Here is a 13,362-nt window from a genome sequence, read left to right as displayed (position 1 = left end):
TCTTCTTCTTCTTCTTCTTCTTCTTCTTCTTCTTAAACTTTTAAGGACAATGAGACGACACTGAATCCCCACGTAACTCAAATTGGTGAATCGTTAAATTATTGCTGCCAGATTTTATTTCTTTCAAATAGGCAATTTTCTTTTTGTTGTGGAGTTTACTTATTTAGTTGTTGCTTTCCTATTATGGGGGTATCTATTTTGCGTCAGATTTTATGGAAGGTTCTGTTTTGTTGCAGAGCAGACAAACAGTGGATCCTGAGATTATAAAATTTTCTGAACGGATCAGCCGAAGGTCGATCGGATTCACAAGAATAGATTAAGAAGAAAGCTACATCTCTGGTGGGAAGGGAAGGGAAATTGAAGAGAGATTCCACCATCCCAACGTTTTCCAATAATCTACTGAATGATGACACAAGACTTAACAGACAGAGAAGGCGAAAGTGGTTCTTGCTTTGCCATTATCAACTTCCACACTAATGGCTTCCACTTCCCCTTTGGGATCACACAAAAATAGTTTGGTTTCTTTAAAATGAATCCGCCCATAAATATTTATGATATGGTTGGAAGTGAGGCAACCCTCTAGAAAATAGTTTCTAGGAGAAGTTTTAAATTTATTTGTTCCCAAATTTAGCTATCATCATTTGAAATTTGGCGACGAATCTTGAACGCTTAAATCTTTCCAAATATGACATAATCAGATCATCAAAACTTTATTTAAGTTCGAACTAATAACTGGTTTCATATGTAAAGATAATTAAAGATACAGCAATCATGGATGTACGTTGACAACTAAGTAAAACAGAAAAAAGGCACTTCCTAGCTTTCAAACAACTTATGAATTAGATGAAGTGAAGGACTACATATTTCAAGGTAAAACTAGTTCGCGTCCTTTATCTAGCATTGGATCTGCGACTACTAAAGGCATCAATTTCTTGCCTGAAAATTCAAATCCGATGATCGGAGTTTCTTGGGTTTTGATGAGATTCCCAAGCTAATAACTTTTCCCTGTTTTACACATATTTACCAGTTTGTATCTGTCAATATGTCAGTTTCAAAAACCAGGTTGTGGGATGTATCAGTTTCAAGAAGTGGGTTGTGAAAACGTATCAGTTTCAAGAACCGAGTTTGAGAGGTGTCTCAGTTTCAAGACCCGAGTTAAAAGGTGTCTCGGTTTCAAAAACCAGCTTGGGGAGGCATCTCGGCTTCAAGAACCGGGTCTTGTTATCAAGACATGGTGATAGTGTCTAATAACAAGGGATGGATTATAAAAATAAGTGGTTTGTTGGAAGGCAGAACTTGGAGTTCAAGGTTGATGGATATAAAGAATAATGTCAGCATTGTCTTGGTGAATGAGCGTATCAGGATGAGTCCTGAAGGAGAAAATATATGGATTAATTTAAAATTGTGCTATTACAATGAGCAACCAAAACTATATGTAGCAGGGTTTAGACTGCTAAAAATTGTTGATCGTGGGCTCAAAATGAATCCTTAAAATCCCTTCAGTTGCCGCTCCATATGCAGTTAAGGTTGAGTTGTTGCTATTTCCTCTCCCACTTCAGAAGCCTAAGCTTCATGATATGTGTTCTTCTCCAGAATGTTATCTTCTTTGCCCACAACTTGATAAACTTGAGCCTCGATTTTTTGCAACCAGAACAGGTAATGCAGCTATGAATCTCAAAACTCATGAACTTGATGATTATATATGCTCATTTTACAAATATCAAGCTCATTGTACTGTCCCTGCAAATTCTCAACCTTAAAGGCTTGTTCAAGTGCCTGCTTCTTCAGGATCTTGTTCTCTTAAAGCTCGCAAGGCTTGGACCCGATTTCTTCTTGGTCCTTTCAGCAAGTATGGTGAGCCATCGCCGAAATGACGAGTTGTGGTCCTGTTCTTTCACTGGTTCCTGGCTTTTCCCCTCTTTAACTCCTGGACGTTCAAGGTTTCTGTTGTTAGATGTTCCGTCGATCGATTTCTGCTTACATTGCTGAACATCACAACGCAGCACTATCACCCTGTTCTTGCTCATGCACAGCGTCCTCCATCTTCCTCCCGGTGTGAGGTGCAGCTTCTTGGAGACAACCCGGGTCTGCAATCACCTTCCTCGCCGCCTCAGTTCCTATTTTCCTCTCTTCCTTAGGCGTCTCGCTCAAACCGATCTGGTGTGGCAGACTGAGTGTCTTCTTGCGCTGTACCCCTTCATCTCACAGCCGGCGACTGGGTCTGCAGGCCCCAACTAGACGCTCTACCCGCATTCGGAAGTCTAGACAATCAGCCTTTTCCTGCAAGATGGATTCGGCAACATGGTGGTATTTCCCTGCTTGGTGAGCGGTTGGCTCCTGCTTGTCAGGGTTAGACGAGTGATTATTAGGAACATGGAATTGGATATTTTGTTTGATGTTGCGGCACTCCTTCCTTAAGTTTCTGTTCTGTTTTATATGTTATATCACCACCAGGTCGTGCGGTATGTTTTTGTGGCCTTGTTGGTGGCCATTTGCAATGTTGAGTAACTATTTCTCTCTCTCTCTCGGTTTAAAGAATATAAAGGTTGCAATAATAACACAAATCTGGTTTCAAATGAATCATAGAATACAACCTATTTGACTTCTGGTACAAACTGCAACGAAAGACGCGGAGATGCATACCAACAGAAACTGAACCTGACACTGATAAATTTCCAAATTGTCGTCTCTCTTTGGAAATTTTCACAAAGAATAAATGCAATATCTAATGATACAACCAGTTACAACACAACTCCACTTTTCAGACTGGCTCTTGAATTCCAGTTCATTCCGTCCTGCAACGCAAATGCAAGCTTCCAACTGTCCGTATATTCCACTTAAAATATCTGCATTACTACTCGAACTTGACATTCCTTTAGCTTCGTGACTTCTTGCCGTGATTCGGAGGAGCTCATCGAATAGTTGTTCATGTAGTTTTTACATCAACCAAAACTGGTCTGTTTTCAGTCTTACTGGAGCTAAAGGTACCATCCTTAGATTTTACATAAATATTTACAGGGGCAGCGGCATAATTGGCTGGTTCACTGGGTACTAACCAGCTTGAGAGACTAGCATCGACTCGCGGTTCCTGCCTTGGATCCAAACTGAACTTGGAAACTGGTTCCTGCTTGCGGGGGATGTTTTCCTTCCTCTCTTTTATTACGGATGCATTCTTAGATTCTTTGCTTTTTAGTGCTTGCCACTGCGATCGATTTTCAACGGCGTTCAGAACAGGATGAACATATTGACTCCGATCTCGGACACGACCAACTGCCACAGTTGGTCTGGTGACCAACTCATTTGCTTCTGTCTTCGCAGGTTCAGGGGAGACGCTTTTCGATTGTGACTCAAATGAAGAAGAGGAATACCATTCAAACAAGTCTTCATGTTCATCATCAGCAACGTCATCATCGCTGAGGCCATCATCACTAAGATCGCCATCATCAATACTGTCATCCTCATCGTCACTGTACCTGCAATTTTGGTATCTATGAGAAGTGGGGAATGAACAGGTGGTGGAAGTTGTAGAGTGGTCTTCAGAGGACGTCAAGGATTGGCTTTCATTTCCTTCTTCTAGTTCATTTTCATTAGCTCCTTTACTTTCTTCGTCCGATGAAAAATCTGGCTCTTCATGAGATGGAACCTCTGCGTAGGTTCTGACCTGAAGATCAAAAGTAACCTTTTTCGGGGATCTAGAGATCAGGACCCCTGGTTTCTCTGGCTTTTCCCTGCAAGACCAAAAAAGACGAGAAGAGAAAAAGAGGTTCTTAAACTCAATGCTCTTCAAGAAAAAGTGTCATGAAGATATGAATAAAGCAGACAGAGGTTTGATGAACATTAAGCACGATCTCCGACCTTGGTTCTAAAAATGAACATCCTTGGAGGGTCTCTTCTGTGGTTGGCTTCAAGGAAGAAGTTGGAGGCTTCAAGGAATAAGTTGGCAGCTGAGATTCCCGGCATTCATGGTTTTACCACGATGTAGAGCACGAATTAGACCAAGAAAATGAAGAAAATAAAAGATAGCACAATACCCACAATTTTTTTTTCTCTCAAACAAGCCAGTGAAATAAAATTCTAAAACGTCAGAAAACGCACAGTGTTCCTCGGTAGGCCTTTGGGCGTCGGTTTTCGCCCTTTTCTTCCACTGGAACCACCAAAACAAGCAATGAAGCAACCCATCCTCGGTTTTTTTTTTTTTTTGGTGTGGAGGGGGGCAGTGCCTGAGGAGAGTGATTTAGGGGCTTCTGGCTTTATGAGACGAGGAAAGAATTGGTCTCCATGGTTGGAGAGCTGTGAAAAGAAGCAGGCAGAGGAGGAGGAGAAGAAGGGGATGAACTTAGCTCAGTAGCTGGCTCTTTCGGGCCTTTTTGCATAAAAGGCTAGGCTGGGCGAAATGGGGAAAACAAAACGGTCGAGTGATTTAGAAAAAAATGACCGTTGGTACCTTTTCTGCCAGAAATGGACAATTAAAAATAAAGAAAATATAGGTAGCTGTTGAGAATGTGGGGCACAGACATTTACGCACACAGAGTCGTTTGAAGGAGGAGCCTCAATCATTTTAAATTATGTACCCTTAAGACCACCCTTTGCCTTCAATTTAAAACATCAACAGAGTTCTGATAAACATGTTTAATGAAAAATATTATTATCGAAAGTTTTAGAGCAGAATGCAGATAGCAGTGGGGGGTTTCAATGGGATTTTTCTAGGTTTGTTGGTATCAGACTTGAATTTAAATTCGAAATGTTGTCTCAGAACCTGAATCCGAATCCCCAAAGCTCCAACTATAATGAATTCCTTATCTGAAATCCAATCAACTATAACGAATCCCGTATCTGAAAACTATGTGATATTACTGAATCTATAGAAAAAGACGCCCAAATGCATGTTGGGTTCCATAAAAAATTTACACTGCAGCATTTGTATTATCAAAGTCCCAACCAACTGTTACGGTAAAGACCCACCTCCATCTGATCTGACTCCTAAATAGGAAGCAATGCCAACGTGTACTTGATTTCCATTTTAATGATCGGAAGGCCAACAAAGCAGATCAGTATATTAATTGAGAGCTGATTCGAGTCTTGTTATCCAAATCGGCCCAATCAGCTCGAACAGACCGATCCAAATCAAATCATTAGCAAACCGATTTGAACCCGGCAGCCGATTCAAGACTGACCCTTCTCAACTTTTATTTGTTCTTTAAATATACCTTAAGAAATTTTTTTTCACCTTTTCTTAGCAAAAGTGTTTAAATATTTTTTGCTATAATTATTTGCCTTGGCGTGGCGTGTGTACGTCACAATATACAAGTCGCCGCAGGGTGACACCAAATCCATCATCGTTGTGTTTATTTATCTTCTATCTCTTTAAAATTTACCTATTGAAATTCTTGGAACAACTTCCCTCCTGTCTCCACCTCCATATCATTCTCCCATGGACCACCACTTGTCGCAGCATTCACCGGTTTAAAATTTAAATTAGGAGAGAATGTGGACGACAAAGGCACGCAGAGCAGCTCCATCATTTTTCTAGCACAATAATATCATATCATAAGCTGAACAAATGGGAAGCGGAAACATCTTCATGATTGTTTATATCAGTCTTCACAACCTGTAGTGAGAGATATTTTTCAGTGCGAAAGGTTTCCAGAAGATCTCACATAGAAAGAACTTGCTTGTTATATGCATTTGTAACTTTGCTGCTACATTTGCATGTATAGTAGCTCTCTCTCTCTCTCTCTCTCTCTCTTTTGTTGGGAACTTAATAAGCACGGGCCAAAGTAAAACTTCTTCCTCATATGTTCTGAGCTAAGTTCCACAATGATAATCATAACCTTGGTCTAACCAAACTATTTAAGCAACTGTACAGTGCCTGCTTAACCCGGCTCCTACTGAACCAACAATGGAAATCAATGCCCGGATGGCGACTGCCCGAAGCAAAACAAAGCAATCAAGCATTCAGCTGCTCTGATGATCACATCCAGGTTTGGTCTTTTAATTTTAAGAGCTGTCACAAATTTAAGAGCCACATAACGCGCCTGACATCCAGGCAAAACAGGACAAGGTGAATCTGTTCACATGCACAACGTTGTCAGACAGACAGAGTCGATCAATGAAAGCCCATGTCGTTCTTTAGTACCACAAATGCAACGGTTATGCAAGCTATACATTGTTGTCACGTAGTTTATATGCAAGCACACTTCTGAAATTAGAGACACCATCATAGCCTGTCATGGGTGGTTAACATGAAGCCATAACCAAAAAAATTTGATTAGCAGCTTCAGCATCACGTTGATATATGATGATAGCGGCTGGCATAAGACGGTGTAAGAACAGCAACAGTCAACAACGAGTTGTTTTTACTAGTAAAATTCCTAAACTCTTTACTCACTTGTCAAAATACATAAACCGTGAATTTACAACCTTCAGATCTTAGAAGAATACTTTTTCCTTGCTACAGTACCCACCAAACTATATCCATGCCCATGTACTCTCCAGATGATCATTAGAACTGCCAACCTAGTCAAGAATGTTAACTAAACATACAGAAAATGTACAGCAGGAAAAGCAGCATCTTCTTTGAACAATCTCCAAATTTCAACACGAGCCGCCAACGACAGAGGATCTAACAATACAGAAATTTCAAACTAAATGAGGTTCCTATAGCTCTATGTTCACAGTTCCTCAACACTCATGCGAATACCTCCAAGTTTCTCCTATAAAATGAATGAGACACAATCTTCAACCCCTCCAATCTTTATCATGTCAGCTTGCTGCTCGCATTAGTAATCCCAAATGAAGAACTAATTGGTTCATGTCAAAGCAAAGAACACATATTTACACTATTACACATAGACATGAATCCAAATCGTCCTCATCGCAATCATTGTCACTTGAATCACTGCAAATAAAAGAGAGAAAAAGATGAAGCAAATACAAGTCTAAAGCTATAAAAACAGTAGGCAATCAATACAAATTGGAACATAGGAAAGTAATCTACCGATGAAATGGTCAAGAAATTCAAAGCGCAGTGGTATTTACTATTTAGCATTGCATTATGCAGAACCAAAAAAGGAAGATCACATCCTAAGGAAGGGAATTGCTCATTTAAGTGATTCTGTGTAGATGAGTGTTTGAAGGCTTATCAATGAGCCAGACACAATGTTTCCTAAATCTGGTGACAAGAATGAGAATCCAATGAGGTACGGATGTCCTGGGGTGCTAACTGCTAAATACTAAATGAAGTTGAAAACAACAAGGTCACATACAAGCTTTTCTATTGAAAAGGATTCAGGTGCACTCAGAAAACAGGGTTGTAGATCAAAATTCAACACTTGAAAGCCAGAGAAGACAATTCCAGAGCAGTTCGAATATTCCTGCGCCTATATCTGTCTTCTGAAAAATGCCTTGGTTAATTAACAAATTCACAGAATAGTTTGTGTTTGAACTTTGAACAGTTAGAAACTCACGGCCAAACAACACTGATCCATCTCGATCCCATGATTTTGTATCATTACCACTACTTTCCTTCAGCCCTACCTAGGGGATAGCTCTGTGCCATGATGGCAATTATTAGTTAGAGATCAAGATAAATTTTCAAAGACAAGAAATATATGTTGTTCCATGTGCATAAAACATGCAGCATGTGGACAGCGGTCAAACAAATAGCTAAGAAAAAAAGGAAAAAGGAAGGACATAATGGCCAATGAAAAAGACTGGCAAAGTTTGAGATTCTCTTGAATCACAACAATAATACATTCATGAAATCAGGAAGCGACAAAGTCCTCCAAAACTTTATAGGAAGACTTTGGCAAGAAGTTTCTGAACCACAACAATCTAATGAAACACAGTGAATATGAGCGATGAGATGAAGAGCTCCCTTTACCTTCATCACTTTTCTTGATGAAGGATCAAGATGGACACCACAAGCAGCAAACCACAGTCAGCTACAGCAAGTATTTAAAAGAGAAGAGGAGGAAGAAAATAGTAGACAAGTACAACTGAAAACCAAAAGCTTGACTTCCTATATCAACTGATAATAGAAAGCCTTCCAAAAACAAGTTAAGAGGTAAGAGAACTTGATAGTTCTTCACGTTAATACAACTGCATCAATGTACAATGTACAAACAACTGCAAAGCTATGAAACAAACAATTGTACGATGAAACAGCTTAGGGATACCTAAGAAGATGGACGTTAGCATGCAGTGTACCAACAAGCAAGAAAAAAGTTCAGGAAGAGTGTAAGAAACTATATAAAATAAGGTAGCAGAATGGAACAGGATATAGTGGCCAGCTATAGTACAAAAGAACATGTGGGATCTAACATCATCATTAGTAGAACTCCTTTTGGATTAAATGAAGTGCTTAGTTGTTGACAGTATTTCCTCATCAATTTCTACTGATCCAGGTCACTTGAAGCATTCGATCGACAGGCTATGATTTGTAACCAATGGGTGAAGATGGTTATTTCTTGATTGGCAGCCTAAACTTAAACTACATAAAGATTTTAGTCTTTGTTATCATGCATTCTTTTGACTAAACATTTAAACATAATACAAAGCCGCAATGACCAGCTATGTTAAGCATGAAGGAACAAAAAGAGAGATGCATATGCATGAACACTTGCCTAACCTTCTATTCTCCAAGATCTGACAACAGAAATTTTCCAATTGAATGAGTTAGTACCACCATTTAGAGCTTCCTTTCATTTTTACAATTTCATAGAATAGTGAATATAGATTTACAGAAGAAAAGATGCCTATATCATGCGCTGTAACATGTCAATGTGTTTCCAAACAAATAAATAATTAGAAACACCTCCTCGCCTCCAAATTCAGTGGAGTTCTTGGTTGTGACACTGCCTTAAGTCTTTGAGTTTGACATTCAACCAATCATACATAACTTATGGAATGCATATGAATGTTTTGAATGTGTAAGGAAGGACAAATATATGCTATACTAGTCATAAACGTGATGATTTGATATTTCATGACTTCACGGAACATGATTAAATTTTCCCGGGAAACGTCTGAAATCTTTTGATAATTTGGGTGTGTTGGCAGACTGCTATTCTCTTCGGTTGCCTGCAGAGAACCCTTAAGTAACCAACATTAAAGACTAAAAAGTCAACGCGCCAATATGGTTGTGAAGGCAGAAAAAAGCAGATAACCAGGATCCTGAATCAAGTCCCCGGTGCAGGCACTACTTCACCTCCAATTCCTTCAAATGGCATCCATCTTTGATCTAATTCGACAGACAAACCTCAAGGGTAGATTTCCAAATTATCTGAATGGCCAACCGCTACTATGTCATCTGCATGATTGCAATCCAGAAAATTATGCAACATTAAAAAAAATAAATAACTCTCAGGCGAACTAATAGCTGCTGAAGAAAGATTGTTTGCATGGTAACCCGATAGCACATTCTGCTCCCAGATAATTGGTTGCATTCAACACAAAGATACTTTAAACAGGAAATGGTACCGAGATAAAGGGTCAAAATGACGTTGAACGATCGATATCTTTCATTACTCCTGAATTCATTTTAAAATTGCATGTTATGCCTTTCTTTGTTGCCACAGCAAGTGGCGTAAATTGCGGAACGCCGGAAGCATAAAAAGGCAGAACATGGAAGAAAACAGATACCGAAGCGAAGGCCAAGCCGAAAAGATAATTATGAACCACCCATAGAAGTAGAACAATACCAAAAAAAAAAAAAGAACCATCACCAACATGTGAATGGAGATGACGGCACAAGATTCCTTTTCAATGTAAAGTACCTTGGCACGAACTCACGAACTTGCGCAAGTTTGTCGCCATCCTTATCGTTCCACTGAACCTTTCTCCGTGACTCCGTCCCACCATTGGCGCCTCCTTTGAAGCTTCCTTCCTTCTGCAGAGGCAGCAAGGATTTCAGCTCTTCGTCGTCCCTTCCCACCACATCTTCCTGTTCCTCGTATCGCGAGGCCAACTCCTTAACGGCGACCACCTTCTTCCCCTTCTTCGAATCGCCGTAGTTCGATGCACCAGCATTCATCCTCGAAGCAATTATTACGCCCCAATTCCTCATCCGTCCATAGATTTCTTATGTTCCGTCGTCAATCCGTCGAGAATCCAATTCATAAGCAAACCAGAGGCAATAGAAGCTCCCCGGATTCATCATGCGACAACGTAAACAATCCAAATCTTGGGTCCCAAAGGAAAAAACATGCCGACTCCCATCTACCCCATAGAAACAGAAAGAGAGAGAGGGAGGAGAGATTGACATCTACCCCATAGAAACAGAGAGGGAGAGAGGGCAACAAAGCCAACCGCCTAGCCCATACGCGACCGAAAGGACTGGAAAAGAAGAAATCGGTTCCGTTGATTTCCCGATAATCAAAATAAAATGACGGTTGAGATTTGAGAAGAAAAGGATGTCAGGGCTCGGGTTTGGGTCTTGGATTACCTTAAGATCCGACTTTTACATGCGGAAGGGGCTGGCAATGATGTGTTTTCAAGAATCGACGACTATAAAAGTTGCAAAACTAATTACAATTAATTACATATTAGATATAGATATTGTAATGTTTTAAAAGTTTAGCTTTGTATTAAAAATGAAGTTTATTTTGGAGTTGGAGTCAAAAGCTCTTAGGAGACAATATGGTATCCAACGAACCATAAACTAGAGTTCAAGAGTAGGACAAGTTGTTACATTTAGAAAATGTGAGCATGGTAGGATATATATGCATGTATATAGGCAAATTAATACAAAAATAAACAAGTGATTTTAAACAAAAAAATTACATGTTAATAAACAGTAATTCTAAACATGGAATAAAAACTAAGTTGCAAAAAATTGAACAATTTGGATCAGCTTTGATTTACAAAGTATTCAAGTACCAACTCTGGGTATGGGTACCGGGCAGAGTGACATGGGTACACAGACCTCATCCAAGTACCTTAGATTAACATGTTGATTATATCAATAAAAAACATTTAAGCAATACCAAGGTATGGGGGTTAGAATTTGGGTACTTTTGCATACCTGATGTAGAAGTGCTGTTGTGCTTCGCCGAACCTTCATATCAAAGTAGAACTTGTGGACGACATTTTTGTGAGGAGCACCACCTTCCTCTCTTCACTAGGAACGTCAGATTCAGGTCTCGTGAAGCTCATGACAGAGCAGGATTTTTTGTGGCAAACTCCAATTTTGAAACGTGATCTAGAATGTTAGGTACGCCCAAGTTTCAGGACGACGACAAGGAACTCAAGAATTTGAACGGCCGACCCATTTACAGCCCCAAGTGCGCAGGTCACATCTCAGACTGCCCAAGTTCATGAACTTTGAGAGGTTTCAAAAAAATTCATGAACTTGCCCGCGTTTTGGATTCGTGGCTCCCAAGTTTCCGCAAATATCAGAATATCGACCCCCCCGATTTTCCAAGTCCACCAATTGGGAGTCCAGAACGGCGGAGGGAGGTCCACGTCGCTTCTCTCTAGATTCTGAGCCAGAATCCCATCTGCCAATCCTGTGGCCGTCCTTCCACGATTTTCTCCCCCTTCCTCCTCATCAACAAAAGGGCCTCGAAGCCCCATTAGGTTAGTCGATCAGAGAGGTTGAGGAAGAGAGAACATGGCCGCCTCCGTGAGCCTGTCTTCGTCCTTCCATGGAGGTTGGGGTTCCTCCGTAGCAGGGGAGGAGAGCAGCAGCAAGCTGGTGAGGTTGGCGGCGCCGAGCTCGGTGCGGACGGCGCGGCCCTGCAGGTCCAGCCCTGTCATGAAGAACGTGAACGAAGGGAAAGGGTTGTTCGCACCGCTTGTGGTTGTGACGAGGAACATCATCGGGAAGAAGCGGTTCAACCAGCTCAGGGGCAAAGCCATCGCCCTCCACTCTCAGGTATATGCCCACAACCTCACACCTCCTAGTCCTCCCCTCTCGCTCTCTCTGTCATAGGAACCAATTGCCATCAGTTCATCATTTTTGCTCCCTAACTTCTGCCATGACTCTTAATTCTGTGCGGTTTGGTGAAAGAATTGAATTGAATTTCCTTTTCCGTTGTTTAATTGTGGATCTAGTTCCTAGTTCTCAGACCAGACCAGGGGGTGCTGATCTTTCTAAATTATTTGCGCGTCACTTCTGTCGTGCTTCAGCTTGCATGTTAGTGATCGAAACAAAACCAACCGCCTATCGACCCTTGCTCCAACCCTTAAACCAACCTCCACCCTTAAACCAACCTCCTTGGAGATAGGTCTCATCTCTCGCTACCACAAGAGCAGTTAATTACATAATATTAATTAAGGCCCATCTTTAGAACCCTTGATGACTATGCCCTAGCTATTATGGGTAGCATGGACATAATTCACTCTGCTATATATATTTCTCAAAGATGACCATTGTTGTTTTTGACTGGTAGAACCTGGACCTAAGGATGTCTGGTTTAAGAAAAGTTATTGTAAATAAGTTTCACTTTTAAATACTTAAGGAGAACAGGGATAAGCGAGACACCTCTCTCATTTTCAGTGTATACCATGTCAACCCCTGGGATTTCAATCTGATATACTCTTTATCTTATCGAATTTATCACATTTAGATTTGAATACAAGTGAAAGAAAAAGGTATTATATTATGTCTGAATCCGAGTCAAATCCAATCCAATCTAAATCTGACTCTTATTTCCACATTTGAATCCTACATGTTTAAATACACAACAACTAAGTAAAAAACCACATTATGATGTATTAAGAACCTATTTCAAAATGAACAAGAGATGTAGGTTCACTCGAGACTGAAACCAAATCTGAATCTGAATTCCAATCTTCACCATACAAATCTCATTTGAATGTGTTTCTTAATGCCGATTGATACTTAAAAAGTGAAGGTTTAACGTACAGGTGATTACGGAGTTCTGCAAGTCGATCGGGGCAGATGGTAAACAGAGGCAGGGATTGATTCGTTTGGCGAAGAAGAATGGAGAAAGGTTGGGATTTCTGGCTTGACATATCATATGTAGGAGCAGCCCAGCCCCCATTTCTCTGCTTTCCCTTCTTCCCAGTGTATTTTACTTTTATGAGATGTAAATGCTCTTCAATGATTCTTGACAATAATAACTAAACGGGTTTAATTCTTGAATCTCGCTTGTTAGTGGTGGTTTCTCTTCTTGCTCAACCCAATGTGATTCCGTCTCTTTTTTTTTTTTTGCAATAAATGCATGACGATGTTGGTATTAGAAAAATCGTAAATCTCAACGGAACGGGACTTAAAAAATAGGTTTATTTTTAGCTAGGCAGTGGAAAAATGAACGAACGAGCATGACTCGCATTGCGCCCGTATCGTTTAAGACAATTCAATTAAAGTTGGATATGAAAAAAAGAGTTTATCATTCG

At 40.3% G+C, this 13,362-nt stretch overlaps 3 protein-coding genes across 3 annotated transcripts; 1 reads left to right on the top strand and 2 right to left on the bottom strand.

Annotated features, from left to right (window-relative positions):
- Positions 1–2,546: 2,546 nt before the first annotated feature.
- On the bottom strand, positions 2,547–4,371 carry LOC116253115 (rRNA biogenesis protein rrp36-like). Its single transcript, XM_031627884.2, has 3 exons — positions 4,096–4,371; positions 3,856–3,944; positions 2,547–3,728 (listed from the first exon to the last, which is right to left on the bottom strand). The coding sequence occupies exons 1-3, from the start codon at positions 4,177–4,179 to the stop codon at positions 2,927–2,929; spliced, it is 975 nt and encodes a 324-aa protein (XP_031483744.1). The 5' UTR covers positions 4,180–4,371; the 3' UTR covers positions 2,547–2,926.
- Positions 4,372–6,350: 1,979 nt separating this feature from the next.
- Positions 6,351–10,609, bottom strand: LOC116252859 (uncharacterized). Its single transcript, XM_031627456.2, has 2 exons — positions 9,777–10,609; positions 6,351–6,898 (listed from the first exon to the last, which is right to left on the bottom strand). Exons 1-2 carry the CDS (start codon positions 10,064–10,066, stop codon positions 6,835–6,837), a joined length of 354 nt encoding a protein of 117 aa, XP_031483316.1. The 5' UTR covers positions 10,067–10,609; the 3' UTR covers positions 6,351–6,834.
- An 845-nt stretch (positions 10,610–11,454) lies between these two features.
- Positions 11,455–13,108, top strand: LOC116252858 (protein PROTON GRADIENT REGULATION 5, chloroplastic). The gene is made up of 2 exons (XM_031627454.2): positions 11,455–11,875; positions 12,871–13,108. The coding sequence occupies exons 1-2, from the start codon at positions 11,612–11,614 to the stop codon at positions 12,973–12,975; spliced, it is 369 nt and encodes a 122-aa protein (XP_031483314.1). The 5' UTR covers positions 11,455–11,611; the 3' UTR covers positions 12,976–13,108.
- The last annotated feature ends 254 nt before the right edge of the window (positions 13,109–13,362 follow it).

Source organism: Nymphaea colorata, chromosome 4 (assembly GCF_008831285.2).
Source record: "Nymphaea colorata isolate Beijing-Zhang1983 chromosome 4, ASM883128v2, whole genome shotgun sequence".
Lineage (NCBI taxonomy): Eukaryota > Viridiplantae > Streptophyta > Magnoliopsida > Nymphaeales > Nymphaeaceae > Nymphaea > Nymphaea colorata.
Note: the sequence above shows the minus strand (reverse complement) of the source record. Positions and strands in the feature narration are given on the sequence as shown.